Source organism: Danio aesculapii, chromosome 5 (assembly GCF_903798145.1).
Source record: "Danio aesculapii chromosome 5, fDanAes4.1, whole genome shotgun sequence".
Taxonomy (NCBI): domain Eukaryota; kingdom Metazoa; phylum Chordata; class Actinopteri; order Cypriniformes; family Danionidae; genus Danio; species Danio aesculapii.
Genome location: NC_079439.1, coordinates 45,556,194 through 45,575,297, shown reverse-complemented (window position 1 = coordinate 45,575,297; position 19,104 = coordinate 45,556,194). Strand labels below are relative to the sequence as shown.

Sequence of the window (19,104 nt, the reverse complement as noted above, 5' to 3'; positions counted from 1 at the left end):
CCATTTCATTAATAACCAAATGTAGCCTTTGCACAGTTATTTATATGTAAAAATTTTTGCATAATTAAATAACATCATTTTCTGTTAGAATCATAGGCTACCAATAAATAACTTCAGTTATTAAAGTATCACTTTCTGCCTAACACTATTAAAAATTACATGCTGTAAATCAGTAGCTGTATTGACAAATTACTGGAGGTTTATCTGCTTATGAAAGTGAAAGTCAAGCTTGAATAAAATGAAAATGAAAGTAGCTGCACAGTGACTCATGATCCAGCATTCTAACATCAAGCAGCAGCACAAACCTCTCTCTACGGCTCAAGATTAAAACCAGTGAGTAACCTACTTTGTTTTACTTTAATTCAATAATGTTCTCAAATTTACCACTGTAAAATGTGTGTAATTGTTAGCCTTGTGTGAATGTGTTAATGAGGTATGAAAGAGCATTATCCCCGATCGAGCCTAGAAAAAAACTGTTCACACTAAAGCATTCTGTAACGACCAAATCGATTAAAATATCAGGCTTATCTGGATTAATATCTGATATTAATCCAGAGAATGGGCAAGAGGTCCTCTGTGAGCGATAGGGTACTGCCCAAAGCAATAACAGTAAGATTTCATTGTGCTACAAGCTGGTGGAGCAGGCGACAACAAGTGCCCTGGGGCCATATTCACCAAACAAAAGTGACTGCAGCTACAGACAATGTAAACAATATTGGTCATGATTATACTTTGACGCGACGTTTATTTTTTCAAAATAAAAATATTCAGCAACAGAGACGGCTGGTCAATAGAGGGCGCTGGGCCGCCGCCCTCTTTCAAGTTAGCCCCCTTTAATATGTTAATATTTATTATCACAAATATTAACAAAATAAATTGATTTAATTATAACATTCTACGGTTAGCTATACTAACATTTATTGAAAAAAAATGTATGAACAATATTTTTTCATATGTGTGCGGGGCGCCAGACTAATGAGTGTCTATGTAAGTACACGAACTTTTGCAATGCATGTGATATGACAATAAGCTCTCATTGGCCTGTTTTAAATTGTCCTTGGGGCGCAGCACTCTGCACCCCGAGCCCGCCCATTTTTGTTGTTAGTTATATTTGTTTTTATATGATTGGCCTTAAGTGATTGGACCATGCTCACTTGGACCTTTCACTTAGCAGCAGCTCCTCAGTTAACTGACGACTATTAATCATAGTGGAAGCAAGTGCAATTTCTCGAGATGTAGGAAAATTCCATTTTATCTTTGCAAAGATATCCGTTCACAAGGCGTTTGGATAAAGTAAAAAAAAAATAGAATCAAGGAGCTTGGACCAGATCGACCTTCCTTGCAAATTCACCAGCAGTCAAGTGATCGCGGATGCGCGTACATCCGGGGCTTTTCCAGCACTCGTTATGACAAACGGAGTTGGCTGGCAGCAGTGGTGTAGTCCTAAAAAAAAGGATAGGCAAAGAAATGATGAATGTCAATGTTTCTTTGATTCATTAGCTATATATATATATATATATATATATATATATATATATATATATATATATATATATATATATATATATATATATATATATATATATATATATATATATATATATATATATATATATATATTGTTCAACAGAAAAAAAATAGACAAACCAGTTTGGAACAAGTAAAGACTGAGTAAATGATGACAATTAGAATTTTTTTGGGTAAACTATTCATTTAAAAGGGACAAATATTTAAACAAATTTATTAATTTTAATCCCAATTCAATGATTTATGCTTAGGTAATAGTGACCCCAGCAGATCCGGAGATTGTATTTAAATGTATATGAGCCTGCCTATCTATCTATCTATCTATCTATCTATCTATCTATCTATCTATCTATCTATCTATCTATCTATCTATCTATCTATCTATCTATCTATCTATCTATCTATCTATCTATCTATCTATCTATCTATCTATCTATCTATCTATCTATCTATCTATCTATCTATCTATCTATCTATCTATCTATCTATCTATCTATCTATCTATCTATCTATCTATCTATCTATCTATCTATCTATCTATCTATCTATCTATCTATCTATCTATCTATCTATCTATCTATCTATCTATCTATCTATCTATCTATCTATCTATCTATCTATCTATCTATCTATCTATCTATCTATCTATCTATCTATCTATCTATCTATCTATCTATCTATCTATCTATCTATCTATCTATCTATCTATCTATCTATCTATCTATCTATCTATCTATCTATCTATCTATCTATCTATCTATCTATCTATCTATCTATCTATCTATCTATCTATCTATCTATCTATCTATCTATCTATCTATCTATCTATCTATCTATCTATCTATCTATCTATCTATCTATCTATCTATCTATCTATCTATCTATCTATCTATCTATCTATCTATCTATCTATCTATCTATCTATCTATCTATCTATCTATCTATCTATCTATCTATCTATCTATCTATCTATCTATCTATCTATCTATCTATCTATCTATCTATCTATCTATCTATCTATCCATCCATCCATCCATCCATCCATCCATCCATCCATCCATCCATCCATCCATCCATCCATCCATCCATCCATCCATCCATCCATCCATCCATCCATCCATCCATCCATCCATCCATCCATCCATCCATCCATCCATCCATCCATCCATCCATCCATCCATCCATCCATCCATCCATCCATCCATCCATCCATCCATCCATCCATCCATCCATCCATCCATCCATCCATCCATCCATCCATCCATCCATCCATCCATCCATCCATCCATCCATCCATCCATCCATCCATCCATCCATCAATCCATCTATCAGCTGATTTGTTGTGATCTTCGAAAACCTCACGAATTGTTCTCACAGTTGCTGCAGTCGTCAGGGGGCAGGGAATGGCGCAAGTTAAACAAAAATGCAACAACTGCAACAAATTAAGATGCGAGTTAAAAAACATTTGGTGTACCGTTAAAGGAGACGCGAATACACATAAATTAGGGACGTTTAATCACCAAAACAAGTAAGTATACCGAGGGTACGACTGTATGTTGTCTGTTGTGAGGGAACACATAATTCAAGAAGTACAGAGCAGCACATATCTCTCAATCCAGGCCGATGAGACTACCGATATTTCCACACAGTGCCAACTTGTGCTTGTGCTGCGGTACATTGACTCAAAAAACAAAGTACAGGAGAGATATTTTGAGTTTATTCCTCTGCGTTCAAGTACAGCTGATTCCATCTCCACAGTATTTAAAGAACGTCTTTCTGTCATCCGTCCTGAGGATCAAAAGAATAAACTCATCTTCCAAGCATATGATTGAGCCAGCGTGATGAGGGGTGCCACTGCAGGTATTAAAAAAAATCCAAGATGTGTACCCAAATGCCTATTACATCCACTGCTATGCGCTGCTATGCTCAACTCAATCTAATAATGCAACAGGCCACTTATAACATCCAAGGTGAGAATTTTTTTTTCTGACCTTGGAGGATTTGCCAGCTTTTTTTAAAGAGCCCATATTATGGGTTTTTGAAAATGTCCTTCCATGTAGTGTGTAACACAGCTCTAAGTGAAGTGAAATGTCCAGCTAAGGCTTAAATCTGTAAGTGTACAGTGTTTAAAACTATTGATTCATCTATAAAAGAGTCGACTCATAGTGCTTCAAACGAGTCGTCTTGAAAACGAGTCATTAGGTGTTTCGTGATGATGCGGCTACGAAACACAAGTAGTTGCGTGCGCAAACCCGGGAGATTTGAAACCTGCGGCCCCGCCCACTAACAGAAAAAAAGTCTCACACACACACACACAGAGACACACACAGACACACAGACAGACACCGGTCGAATGAAGTCACGCTGTGCAGATGGAAATTATTGACAGTCTACCCAAAGATGAAACCTCAGCAATATAGCCCAGCCTTGAGCAGTTCGAGTGCTTCTGGAAACTACATGCTTACAATCGGATATAATGTTTGCGGATATAATTAAGAACGCGGGTGGTGAGGGAGGTGTCGCCGACGCTGCTGCGCCCTCTCTATTCTGCCGCCCTAGGTCTCCTCTATGGACGCGCCGGCCCTGTGTGTGTGTGAAAAGAGCAGGTAGACTGTGACGGGCTAGGAGATCTCCTCGCCAGTTCTTGGACTTTTTGCTCAATAAAATAGTCGTCAGTATTGTCTAGTACATCGTCTGTATTTACATTCACCCACTGGCAGCCAAAATCCACTATGAAGCGTGTATGCACTGTGACTACTTTTATATTGTTGATTAGCAGCTGGCCATTTCACTCTGTCTCGCGCTGAAGCCTTGTCCGTGTCGACCAATCGCAGCAGGCTGTCATCGGTCCAATCAGCGCAGATTAGCTTCGTGCTGAGGAGGGGTTTGGGAACAAATGAATCGCTGAACGAATCATATGGGAGTCGCTGGGATAATTAGGTAAAAATAAATGCAGATTATAAGACAATCAAAGTGTTTTTTGAACTTGCATGCATATTAGACTGTTGTTGGAGACCCTTACAACCTAAATATGACCCTATTTCATGTATAATATGGGCTCTTTAAAGATCACCCAAACGCACAGACGTCCTCAATAAAGTAGTGGTCCACAGGCAACCAACATCAAGAAATGTTAGGTGGAATTTCCACAGCCGTGCCATCAATACAGTGTTTGAGCACAGAGAGGACCTCATCTGCTGTTTTCAAACTATTAGAGACTCAAGTGACTTTGACCCTGTTTCTGTCAGAGAGGCAGGTGCCTTTGCCATGCTCCTGGAGAATCAGGATTTTAATTTTTTCTTGCAAATTTTCCACAACATCATGCCACATGTGGACATCCTCTATGCCAAAGTCCAGAAGAAGGACATTAGTCCACTTCAGGGGGAGCATTCAGCAATTCCAGCAGGACATACAGAAGATCAGGTAGTTGCTGTATTTCTTGTTTTGGATTTATTATTATTATTATTATTATTAATATTATTATTATTATTATTCATACACTTTCTTCTTCCTTTACAGAAATTCTCTCCATTCCCTGGTTGACCAATCCGGTGAAGGTGGTTTTCAACCGAAGAGGCAGCGGTTCCTCAGTCCAGAGGTCCATGAACAGATGAGATATATCCAGCTGCAGAACCGCAGAACCACACACGTTTCAGGCACACACAATCTAGCACACACGATTTAGGCAAACCATATATGGTAACTAACTAACTCCTTAGCATTATCGCCACCTATTGAATTTCACAAATATGGTTTCCCATTTCAGTCATTGTTATTATATCGTAACGATCATTTTAACATCTCTGCAGTTTCTGAACCCAAATTATGTAAATAAAAACAATTGGTTAGACACTTATGACTTTATTCACATGTCCACATACACAAAGAAAACATAAAAGACCGTCTAATTGTAGAATTAAGTGTAATAAACTAATTTTGGATCTTAATATTATCATACTTGGTTAAAATCGCTTTGTTGTAAAATATAAAAACCAAACAATAATGTGTCACATTGAAAATGAATTACTATAGTTAATCATTTAAACAATGTATAATATAGCTATAAACTGATTATCTTAACTGATTATCTAAACTATAATTAATCTAAGCTATAAAGCTTTTACTAAACTGTCACAGCTGTTAGTTGTATATATATATATATATATAATGTGGGAAATCATTAATTAAAAAGTTATTCGAAAAATTCGAAAAATTAAGCAAATACACACTATTAGGTGTTATACATTTATTACATGTAAAATGTATTATTGCCTATATTAACTTGCTATTATTTCCTTCATTATAAATTATTCCATTATATAAATTAAACCTGTCCAATTTAGATCGTTCAGCAAGGCCAGCAAACGATATTGACTCTGTCAGATAATAATGACTGATCATCTGTGATGACTGATAGAAAACTGTAAAGTCTATTATATTGAATGGGGATCGGAAACAACGCTCCCCATTCACCCGTCTCAATCGCAATATTTGTGACAAAAAGTAAAGTAAACACTATTGTTTATTGTTATATTGTACAATATTAATAACCATATATATCAAAATATATCGATGACGATGTCATGTCATGATGATGACGACGTTAATAACATTAACATCCGTCGTAACCATATATGGTTTGCCTAGATTGTGTGTGCCTAAAATGTGTGTGGTTCTGCGGGCCTGCAGCTGGATATTATTGGAACAGATAGCAGCAGAAGTGTTTTTATTTCAGTCAAAACAAGTCATTACAAACAAGCTAAACTGTATTGTTTATTTACCTTCTATCTAATTGTAAATATCCTTGTGTCTTTGATTTTAAGATAAAAATAATAATAAAGCAATTCCTTGCAAATGTCAACCTTGCCTTGTTTTCAACAAAATACAGAAACCGTTTCTATGTTTTTTGTGTAAGCAAGTATTTTACAGTACTTTAGACATACTCAGAAATGTCTCTTTCAATGTTTTTAAACTATTTATTTTACCAGTCACACAAATGGCAATTTCACATCGATCGTTTCCATAATGCAGAGGTGTCACATGTATAACGAAGCTTTTTCCCCATAAATGCAAAAATATAAAATAAAATCAATCATGTTTGTTCAATAGTGAGCCAACTCTTATCCTGTTGATTAGCATTATTTTTGGGTGGTTGTGGGTGGCTAATTGACAGAATTTCTACTAAGCATGTTGTATATTGCAAACTTGCATACTTTTTTGGTCACATCCATAACTTCAATTCAATTCACCTTTATTTGTATAGCGTTTATACAATGTAGATTGTGTCAAAGCAGCTTCACATAAAAGGTCATAGTAAATAGGAACAGTGTAGTTTAATAACTCATGTTTATTTTCCTCATTTAAAGTACAAAACATGTTTACAGATTGATATTTTTCTGATCTTATAACTATCTGGTCATTAGTTTTGGAAAATATAAACAGATGTTTTCATATAATGTTAACATAAACTTTTTATGTGAATTTATGTTTTGAGTTTTTACTGCAAATGTCACATCCATAACGCCGGAACTGCTCAATAATAATTTGAGGAGTAATAATATTGTAGTCACCAAAAACATTTACCCACAGATGGTAAATGAAACAATACAGTTTAATTTGTTACAAGCACACTGGCTTGTTTAGATATAATGACCAAGTCTCTTTTCAAATAGGAGTCTTTAAGTGATTCATTATAGAAGCATTATATACAAATAGTTGATAGGAATTATGAAGCTAAGTGTTGTGGATTTATAAGCTGGGAATATTGGGCTGTATAAAACTATGATACATGTACATTTTTTTTATGATTAGGTGATCCTCTTAAACATATACAGTCTTTAAACTGTTATCTAAAAGGATTTGTTATTCTTCTGTTCCCTCTTGTGGAGCTTGACATGTTTACTAAGAATGATCGTGTTTATGAAGTTGAGAATGTATAATTTAAACACTGCAACTGGTCTGCCTTTAAAACTCAATCAAGTCATTTTAAATGTAGCAGTTGAAATAGACACTGTCATAATTACATCATTTTTGCCTTTATCCTTTAGGTCTGTGATACTGTACCATACTGACACACACACTGGAGAGGTTCTCCTTCACAGACCACCTCTTGATTAGTGCCACATTGCTGCAGGCAGACAGGTTTGAGCAGTATACAGTAGCATTTCCAGATGATGCACTTAGCAGGACTCTGAAAGCCTATCCAGTGCTCGATGGAAGTAAACTAAAGACAGAGCTTAGTCTCATCTACTCCAGGGATGAGTTCAGAGCCTGTTATGGTGCTTTGGACCCACTCCAACTGTTTATGGAGAACAATCTTGAGGAAGCCTTTTCAGAGACTGTAACTCTCCTAAAGATTCTTGTAACTACGTCTATGACCACAGCAGAAGCTGAGAGGTGCTTCTCAACCTTAAAAAGAATTAAAACCTTTTGAGAAACAGCATGACCCAAGAGAGGCTGAATGCATTGGCCATGCTGTCAATAGAGAAGAGACTGGTAACTGAGATGACTGACTTTAACCAAAAGGTCATTGAGAAATTTGCAAGCCAGAAAGAAAAGAGAGCAAAATTTATTTTCAAGTAATACTACTGGCCAGTGATTAGGCAACGTGTGTGTGTTTGTGTGTGTGTGTGTGTGTGTGTATTTATTGATTATCTTGATTACTTCATTACTGATAATAACTCAAATTTAACTAAAATTAACTGATTTCTGATGCATTTATTGTATGCTTTAGTCATATTTTTATATTTGTTTTTGATACATCACCTGATAAATAGCTTTTACACTTGCGTTACCAACAGTTACATTTTTTTCTGGTGTTTGCTCCCCCCCCCACACACACACAGACACACACATTTTAAAAAGTAGACGTAGTAGAAACAGTAAAATTGTTTTAATTACAGGTATATTTTAAATAGTTTAATCTACGTATCTCGTGTTCAGCAGAAGAAATACATTTATTAACACGTACAACTAGAATGTTCAGTGCGAGTAACGAAATTGTAATTTTGGATGAACTATCCCTTTAAGTAGCCTAGTTTCATTCTTTGATTATTTTTGCACACAGCCCCTCCACTGTGCAGTTGTGTCAGAGTATGAATCTCTTAAGAAATACCTCTGTACTAAAACCTTGTGTGTATGGTAGTCATGAGATATTTTAAAGTGTTGTTTTCTTGTGGCCTTTTTAAAATGATGTATATTTCATAACAGTTTATCTTTTTACGTTTGTACACAGGCCAGACAATGGATAGGCTCACAGATGATTTCCATAAAAAACTTCGTAAGGAAGTATCTGGCCTGAGAGTCACTTCCATTGTGTATTGTGATTTCATACTGTATTTCTGCCTCATCGCCTCTCGTGCTGGAACTGACATTGATGCTGCTATCAGGAATCTTAAAGACGTTGCAGGTTACATACAAGTTTAAAGCTGACATTCACAATAAAACAATTTATTTAACGATTTCTTATGATCCACTTAACAGACCACTTTTTATTGCCTTGCAGCTGGCAAACAAGTCATCATGGTAGTGCTTCATCTTACAATTGACCCTGAGAAAACCATAACAGATACCAACAGTGCTAGAAATGACAAGAACATATATTATGTGGACTTTCTGTTCAACGAGGATGAAGGGTTGATGAATTGTCAGAAGAATAAAGATGCAATCAAGAAACTTGTGATGTACATGAAGTCTAGGGTAGGTCTGCTTATCAACTTGGCTATTGTCATGGCATTTCTCAACTGCAATTTATTTTCTAGTGTTATTGCATTAATTGGAAGTTCAAAAGTCATAATTGTTGTAGTCTCTAAAGGAGGATTTTATCCTTTTTATTTTATTAATACATACATTTTCATTATATTTATTTCCAATTCAGAATCTGACTTCATATTACTTGCAAAGTAAGTATTCCAAGTTTAACTTATTCTCTACAGTATGTTTGTCTTGCAATGTTATATCAAAATGTTTTAAATATACAATTCTTAAAACAATTGAGGAACATTAAGAAATAAAAAAGTTTGTATTTTATATAAAATGTGCTTCATTTTTGTTCCGAAAGATTATGGAAGTTCACGTACAAACTCATACCAGGATGGAGAAGATATTCCCTTAAACCCAGAAGCACAACAAGATGGATCCGGTGGAATTGTAGATCATATAAAAAAACATCCTGTTGCTTTTGGTGGTGTTGTTGTCATTTTTGGTACTATTGTTGGGGTAATTCTATACCGCAAAATATGGGGAGCCAAAACAACTCTACGTGAGTTAATTCAAAACTTTCAAAAGTGTTGGCACATTGGTCCACACATAGACAGATCACACATCTACAGATGTTTTGACAATTGAACTTGATACCCGCGTGATCAGGGGGAGTCCCCCCCCCCCATCTTCAGTTTGTTAACGCTCCCCCGCTCTTCAGTTTCAGATCTCTGTAGCTGTCTCTCCAGAATCCTCAATTTAAAACAACATTTAACATTTTTTTATTGATGCAGACTTCCCACAAATATTGGCTACAGTGTAAAAAATATCCATAAGCTAACAGTTTTCTGTATTTTGTGATTTCTGTCCCCAACCCCATTTATTTATGCCTATAAATTGCATTATGTGATTTAGATTTTTTTCTCCAACAATTTTTAACCTAAAATTTTTACTTTTAATGACATTTTTAATAGTTAGAAGTGAAACTGTATATTGTCTGTGTTGGTGATTATGGTACAAAAAACTTGTACTTGAAACTGCAAGAGCATTTTCTGTCAGTTTCTGTCCGACTTAATTCTCTCTAAATTATTTCTTATAAAATGTAATATTTTAAAACTACACAAATGTAAAAAAAAATCTAATAAAAAGTTTCAACATTAATAATTGACCAAGTGGAGATCAATGCTGCAATTTGTAAACAATTAATAACCGTAAATAAACAAAAACAAAACATGAATTATGAAATAGGGAAACTGTTAATTAAGCAACACACAACCAGTGTGTGTGTGTGTGTGTGTGTGTGTGTGTGTGCGTGTGTGTGTGCGTGTGTGTGTGTGTGTGTGTGTGTGTGTGTGTGTTTCTTTGCCAGATTCAACTTGTTAGGCTCTTCCACATACAGTATCAATGCCACCTTTCCATAGATGTTACAGGTCCAAATAGAATCTAAAATATGAGGACAGACAGAGGGTGGGAAAGTGCAAAGCAAAGAGCAGATTTATTTAAGTAACAGTTCACCCAAAACTTAGAAACTTATTACATTATTATGTCATTTATTATGCTCTAATGTTCTTCTACCCTCTCAGCTTATTGTGAAACAAACGCAGAACTTTATCAAACTTATATTATTATTGTACATGACATACCTTCATTATAATCACCATGAATGACCAAGAAGGTGTGCTTGGTCATTCCACCAACTCTGGAAATACACCATCTCAATATGTCTTTGTTCAGCCATCGTCACTGTCAGGGTCTTGTATTATTGTATAAAACAAAACAACACATTAGTATCTAACACATATGCATAACCTTCTGATTTAAAAAATTTAATAATAAAGCAAAATCTACCTTCAGCAATGAACATCAGAAAACATGCCTCATGTATCTTTACATATCCTTTGGTTCAGGTATTGATTCTTGATAATAATTCTACAAATCAAACCTGTAAATAATACAATAAACAAGAATATAAGCTTTAACTAAATGACAAGCAATTTGACAGTGTTTAGATGCATTCATTAGGTAACTATACAAAGGCAACAAATGAGCCATTAAAATATTAACTTATATAAAATAGATAAACATTACATGGTGACATGTATTCCATAAAATGCAAAAAAAAAAATCCATCTCCTGTCTTCTGTTTACCAATCTTCCTCACTTGTGCTTCCTCTTCCACACTGCAACATTGGCTTATTTATTGAAGATCAATATTTATAGCTCCTGTAAAACATATTTATTGAAGACTACTATTTATAGCTATACTACTGTAAACATGTTTATTGAAGACTAGTAGTTTATACCTATCGATTTTTTATTTTGGTTACAGCTGATTGGTGTGTCTACAGTTTTGCAGCAGTGTGTGTGTGCATGCCTGATGGCTGTGTTTAACCTATGGTTCATGTGTGTGTTCATTTGAAGGCCTTTGCTTTGAAATTGCAAGGAAATTTCATGATGAAAAATTTCTGTGTCAAAAGCATCCAAGTGTGTTTAGTGATTTATATATGACTGTGTGTAATGTTTTGCAAAAAGTGTGAAGCTGACAATGTGCTTACAGTTGTGCAGATCTAGCCTTGTGTTTTGCTCCTTGAGTGTACGGTTTTGCTAATTGTGGGAAAAGTTTAATTTTAGTGTGTTAGCAATCATGAAAAACTGTAGGATTGACTAAATGTTCCTGCTGGAAGAGAACATGTGTTAGTGTTTTGAATAAATATTTGATTTTGAAACATGTTTGCCATGTTTTGTTAGATATGGTGTATTGTGTTATTATTTTATTTTGAAAATTAGTCTTGGGGTTTAGTTTACAACGTGGGATTTTCAGCATGAAATTAACCGTTTTGCAAATTGTGTGTTTTAGGTGTGTTGCTGCGTTAAGAGTTTAGGAAACTTGTTAAATGTATTGAAAAAACTTTCATAACCATTGTAAAATATTAAATATTACATTACTATATTTAATAATACATTATTACATATAATTTATATTATATTACATTAATAACTAAATGTAGCCTTTGTACAGTTTTTGGCTTATTTATATGTATACTGTTTAGCATAAGAAAAAATATCATAACATCATTTTCTGTTAGAATCATAGGCTACCAATAAATAACTTCAGTTATTAAAGTATCACTTTCTGCCTAACACTATTAAAAATTAGATGCTGTAAATCAGTAGCTGTATTAACAAATTACTGGAGGTTTATCTGCTTATGAAAGTGAAAGTCAAGCTTGAATAAAATGAAAATGAAAGTAGCTGCACAGTGACTCATGATCCAGCATTCTAACATCAAGCAGCAGCACAAACCTCTCTCTACGGCTCAAGATTAAAACCAGTGAGTAACCTACTTTGTTTTACTTTAATTCACATCTAATAATGTTCTCAAATTTACCAAAGTAAAATGTGTGTGTACTGTAAGTAGCCTTGTGTGAATGTGTTAATGAGGTATGAAAGAGCACTATCCCCGATCGAGCCTAGAAAAAAAAGACAGTTTAGACTAAAGCATTCTGTAACGACCAAATCGATTAAAATATCAGGCTAAAATTAATTAGATTTAAAAAGTACATTTTGTTTTTCCTTGTCAGGTTGCTCAACTTGCTCTCCACAAGCTTGACCACAGACCAGTGCTGCTGCAACGCAGGTTAAATATTAATAGAGAGAGGAAGAGTCAGTAAGAATAACAGTAAGATTTCATTGTGCTACAAGCTGGTAGAGATATTGTAAACAATATTGGTCATGATTATACCTTGATGTGAGGTGTTTTTCGAAAAAAAAAAAAAAATCAGTAACACGGCAAGAAAAGTCTTGCATGTTTCTAAAATATAATAAAAATAGACATGTTTCTATTTTAAAAAGTACATAGTCAAAAAAGTAAAGGTATTAAAATAGTTTTAATCTATTAATCTATCTTATTTTGTGTTCAACAGAAGAAATAAATTCATAAATGTTCTGAACCAGAATGTTCAGTGGGAGTAAATCAGAGCAAAATTGTGATTTTGGGTGAACTATCACTTTAAGTAACCTAGTTTCATTATTATTCCCTCTTTTGCACACGGCCCCTCCCATCACTGTGCAGTTGTGTCAAAGGCCAAGAACTGATATTGTAGGCTACTGCAGAGTATAAATGCTTTAAGGACTGTACTAAAACTTTGTTGCATAAAATAGTAACATTTAAGATATTTTAAAGTGTTGTTTCATGTGCATTTTTAAATTGTACCCTTTATATTCTAAACCAGTTTATCCTTTTACTTTTATTTTGTACACAGCCCAAACAATGGATAGGTTCATAGAAGATTTTCAGAGACGTCTCCAAAAGGAAGTATATGGCCTGAGGGAGGTCACTTTCCTTGAACATTGTGGTTTCATACTGTATTTCTGCCTCATTACTTCTCGTGCTGAAACTGATATTGATGCTGCAATCAGGGATCTTATGCTTGTGCAAGGTCACTTATGAATTTAAAGCTTGATTCATGATAAATCACAATTTATTTACTGATTATTTACTGTGCATTTGAATTATCTTGCAGCTGACAAACAAGTCATCATTGCTGTGCTTTATCCTACAAATGACCCTGAGAAAACCATACCGGACAGCAACAATGCTATAAAGAAAGAGAACACATATTTTGTGGACTTTCTGTTCAACGAGGATGAAGGGTTCATGAATTGTCAGAAGAATAAAGATACAATCAAGAAACTTGCATGGTACATCAAGTCCAAGGTAAGTCTGCTTATCACCATGGCTATCTTCATGGCATTTTCTCAACTACAATTTATTAACAAAAATATAAATATAACAAAATGTTATATATTTTTTATGATTTTGATGCATTCTCTTTACTTTATTTGATTTATTTATTCCATTTTTGGAGATGCTGTTGTAGATTAATTATTATCTAGTGTTATTGCATTAATTGCAAGTTCAAAAATCATAATTGTTGTGGTCTCTAAAATAGATTTGATTCTTTTTATTGTTTTAATTCGTACATTTTTATATTTATTTCCAATTCAGAATCTGACTTCATATTACTTGCAATGTAAGTATTCCAAGTTTAAATTATTCTCTATGATTCTCATGCAATGTTATATCAAAATGTCTTAATTATACAATTCTTAAAACTATTGAGGAATGTTGAGGGATATTCGTTCTTTGTATTTGTAAATGTGCTTCATATTTTGTTCCGAAAGATTATAGAAATTTACATCCATACACATACCAGAATGGAGAAGATTTTCCCTCACCCAGCAGAGAACACAGATTCGGTGGAAATTTTTGGCAAAAAAATCATGTTGCTTGTTTTGTTATCGCTGGTGTTGTCATTTGCGGCATTCTTATTTGGATAATTGTAGGTGTATTGTTTTGATACTAGCTATAAATGAATACAGAAATGACACTGTAAAAAATAGTGACATTTTCATTAAAAAAGACAGCTGTGGATGCCAGAACACCATAATTATAGCAGCAAATTTTCAGCTTTTACAGATTAAACTTCAATTAACGACAAACCGAATGGAACCAATTTTTACTGCAGCATTTTTATAGCTTTTTATCATTAAAATTGCAGCCATTGTGAATTTCAGTAAATGTAACCAAGCTTCATATAATACACCGCTGGAAGAGAATTAAACTGAATGTAAGTGTGTTTTTGTGATATATTACAATATACATGAAGTTCACAAACACCTTTTAGGATTTGCATGTAGCATGTAACTATATTTGTTATGCAAAAATATATACTGCATATGCTGTACACTGTTGTTTTTACCGCAAATACAGTATGACCACTGTCTTCAGCATTTGTCCAAATCTTTATTTAGATCTTTACATTCGTAAAATTCATTCCATTGCTGAAAACACCAAACTAGATTAGCTTTAATAATGACATTAGGTGAGTTATGGTGAGTGGATATTATTGATTCTAACTGTTATGTCTTTAAATGTTACTATGAATGATGACAAAATGCCTTTTGAGTAACTTGTGCTTCATGCTAATTGCTTTGCTTAGCCCTTTACAGTTTGATTTGTTACAGTATGTTTGTTTTATACTGTGTATGGGTCAAATTAGAAAATGACTTTATATATCAAAAGATCTCGTCTGGCAAGAATCATTTAATAAAGACTCTAATAAAAGATTACGAGTTTACAGTGCAGCCCGCAAATGGTGATTAATTGTCATGTATAATCTTTATACTTTGCTGCTGTCACAGTTTTACGCATTTATCAGTTAGACCAGGGGTGCCCAAACTCGGTCCTGGAGGGCCGTTGTCCTGCAGATTTTAGCTCCAACTTGCCTGAACACACCTGCATGGACATTTCTAAAAGGCCTAGTAAGAGCTTTATTAGCCTGCCCAGGTGTGTCTGATTGGGGTTAGAACTAAACTTTGCAGGACACCGGCCCTCCAGGACCGAGTTTTGACACCCCGGAGTTAGACAGTTTTTAACATTTAAAATCTTATACAATTTACGATGATCACATTGTTATTTTAACAATTGAATGTCATAAGTGTGTTGTATCAATTTTAAATAAATATGTTATGCTGAATGCCAAGTGGATGTTTAATATTCTTTCTCTGCAAATAAAAATCACTCTTGTAAATTTAATTAGTTTCAGATATCAAAATGGCACATCTCTTTTTTTAATCCAGTGAATTTAGCAATTTCCACTGTTTCACTTCTGTATATTTCTTAGAATACATGTACTGTTTAAAGTGGATAGTTTTCAGTGGCAGGTCCTTTACAGATAAGTTGGAAAGAATTTGTGCATTAGGCATCATTCAGCTTCCCAGATGCAGTTAATTCCCCAAAGTCCTCTTTTTCTAAAACATTATTTGGCTATCCTGGTTCCCAATGACTGCAAATGAAATGTAATCACATATAATCACAAATAACAAATTTTAAAAAAGCGTTGTGCTAAACCACCAGATTTCAAAGCACAATGTTGAAATACACTGAATTACCAAACAGCAAAAAATAAGTTATTCAAAACCTACAAGATTTAAACAAACTGACTTAACAAATAACAAATAAAACAAATCACCTTTTTTTCTGAAAATTATGAAAAAAAATTATGTTGGCTGAATATGTAAGCAATGTCAATTATATTTTCTTAACGGGGAGACAATCATTCCAGTCACGAAAGTTACAAAATAAGTTTCAATAATAGTAAACTGTGCTAAAAGCTTGTTATTTGAAAGACTGAATGAGTAACAAACTGTTACCTGCCTGCTGTAATGTAAAATAATGTGTAGCTTTCCATCAATCCATCTCCACTTGTCAGTTATTGTGTCTGTAAGACCAATCCAGTAAGATTCAGATGAAAGAATAGTGTAAGATTTGATAAATCTTAGATACTTTTATGCTTCCACAAATGGACAATACAAACAGGGTATATCAACACAGAGACATTTGCCGTCACACTCTATGGAGTGAGAATGTGGGAAAAAGGTCATTCCTTCGGTTCTCTCCCACACTCCCTTCCCTTCACCTCTTCATCCAACCCACATAGAATGGTCATGTCAAAGTATAAATGTTTCTATATCAATGCAAGTGACTTTTTCCATCATGTCACAGTTCAAAAGGAAACCCAAACGCAAGGGATCAATCAAAAGCAATATTTTACTAGATAATGGAAAAGAATATGTCAGGTAGATCAGCCTTCTTCTGGGCGATGCAGGACTAGGCATAAAGTAAAAAATATAAATAATCCTCCAAGTGACCAAAAACGGGAACGTGAAAATAACTGGACAGACCTCAGGCTGGCGAGCAGATGACAAGGCTTCCAGAGTCACTCAAACGCAGACTGTGGGCAGAGCAAAGGTGAGTCGATTCACAATAGGATGAAGAGACGAAGAGGAAGAGGTGAGAGATGATAGCAGGGCAACAAGGAAATTAATAGCAGGTGCGCACAAGTAGACAGGCACAAGAGGAAGACAGAAACAAGACAGAAAAACCCTGACATCATGTTTAATATGATTTGAAATGTCTCAGTGCAACTGGTACAATGGTCTCATTCCCTCACAAATAGACATACTCAAAATAATAGATTTATTACTCCAAGTATCTTTTGACCCACTGGTTAGGGTGTGCCCCTATCTAGGGGGCTTCTATTCAAATGATCGTTTGTTCCTGCAACAACTCTTCAGATCTAACATGCCACTAAATGCAAATGCCTATTGTTGTTTATTTACAGACCCCTCCTTGAAGTAGATTCTTTCTTGGTCTGACTATTTAAGGAAAAGCATGAAGAAGCTCAGTGCGATTCTGTAACCAGATTAGCATACCATGTATTTGGTTTTGAAAGTCAAGTATGCATCTTTTTATCTTAAATTTATCTTCGAGAACTTGATGTCTTGTATTGGTTGTTTATGAATTGGTTGAATAATTGGCATAACACACATTTACCGAACTAATCAATTGTTATGTTTCAGATTGTTCTAATTCATCTTATATTATTAACTCTAGTAGATCACGTTAAGTCCATAACACCTCAAGCCTCTGTACAGGTTATGAACTAAAACACGGTAGAGTTTTTTTTAACCAATCTAAATGTGATTGGACGTTTACCTCTAAACTTATAATACTATTTAAATCATACAGTGATTACTCAAAGTTACTAATATTTTAAGTAAATTGGTCTGCTTGATTCTATAGTATTGATCATGGTATGATTGTATAGTTTTGTTTCAGTTTAGTAGATAGCAGATCTATGGAGACCAGACAAAAATATATTTTACATATTTTATTACTTTCTAAAAGCAGTAATGAACTGAATTGCAAGTGGAAAAAATACTACAAAATTTTACTTAAAGTATACAACTTCTGTTTATTTTATAATGTGCTTTGAAATATGCTTTGGATACTTTCTTACAAAGTTAATTTTTAATGCATAATAAAATAATACTGAAATATATTTACATCGAATGCTAAATAAATACACTTGTAAAACAAACTAAACATTCAATTAAAGTACATTTTTCTGAAATATATTGTAAGGCTGGAAGCTTACGCTGCTATTTTGAACGAATAATCAGAAAAAGAAAGCAGTTGAAGGATGGGGTGCTTAAATCTATTATTTATCTGACTCCATTAAAGTTGTTATCATCATTGATAAAGAGAAAGAATCTCAATGCCTTAAAGCAGGCAAAGTTGTTTATTAAGTTACATGTTTAAATATCCAGACAGTAGAATGAAACAATCTAACATTCTGTATAAAGAAATTAGCTGTAACATATGCACTGCTGAGCAACAAAGACAGTGAAACTGCCTTTGTAAGCATATGAGCCTACATGTGAGGGAGATACAGAGTAAAAGCCATTCTCCCAGATCAACAGTTACCTTTCCTTATTATTATACCTAAGCAAAGCATTTTCAGACATGAGTGAAAACCAACCCCCAAAACCAGCTGAACATGAGAGCAAAGTTAAGGAGATAAAGTGGGGGAGAAAAACATTAACATACTCTCCTCAGGCCATGACTCAACAATAGTAAATATACTGTATATTGAAATAGAATCAATGTCTCTGTTGATCATCACTACAACGCTTAAGTCATAAACTGTCAAATGACACCAAACATGACAAAATTATATGAAGGAAGATCACAAGCAGATTAATTGTGTATGGTGAAAAGCACATGGTTACTGTAAGCAAATGGCAGATGTGTGTATTGGAGCTGTGATGAACTCGGCCACGTCAAGAGGACCCATTCCGTGCTTGGAATGTTTCAGTAGCCCTTCATTAGCATAGAAGGAATATATAATAGAAAAAAAAGAAAAAAAGATATATATATATATATATATATATATATATATATATATATATATATATATATATATATATATATATATATATATATATATATATATATATATATAAAAGCCTATT

The 19,104-nt window shown here is 34.1% G+C and overlaps 1 protein-coding gene across 3 annotated transcripts; it reads left to right on the top strand.

The window, feature by feature from the left end:
• Window positions 1–253: 253 nt before the first annotated feature.
• si:dkey-58f10.13 (uncharacterized protein LOC100149772 homolog) lies at window positions 254–11,972 on the top strand. 3 transcript variants are annotated; one of them, XM_056458307.1, is made up of 6 exons: window positions 272–333; window positions 7,575–7,668; window positions 8,762–8,935; window positions 9,032–9,225; window positions 9,404–9,428; window positions 9,587–11,972. In XM_056458307.1, the coding sequence occupies exons 3-6, from the start codon at window positions 8,770–8,772 to the stop codon at window positions 9,871–9,873; spliced, it is 672 nt and encodes a 223-aa protein (XP_056314282.1). In that variant the 5' UTR covers window positions 272–333; window positions 7,575–7,668; window positions 8,762–8,769; the 3' UTR covers window positions 9,874–11,972. The 3 variants fall into 3 exon arrangements, with proteins under 3 accessions (XP_056314280.1, XP_056314282.1, XP_056314281.1); XM_056458305.1 differs by lacking the exon at window positions 7,575–7,668 and having other exon boundaries at window positions 254–333; XM_056458306.1 differs by lacking the exons at window positions 272–333; window positions 7,575–7,668 and adding an exon at window positions 7,973–8,052.
• The last annotated feature ends 7,132 nt before the right edge of the window (window positions 11,973–19,104 follow it).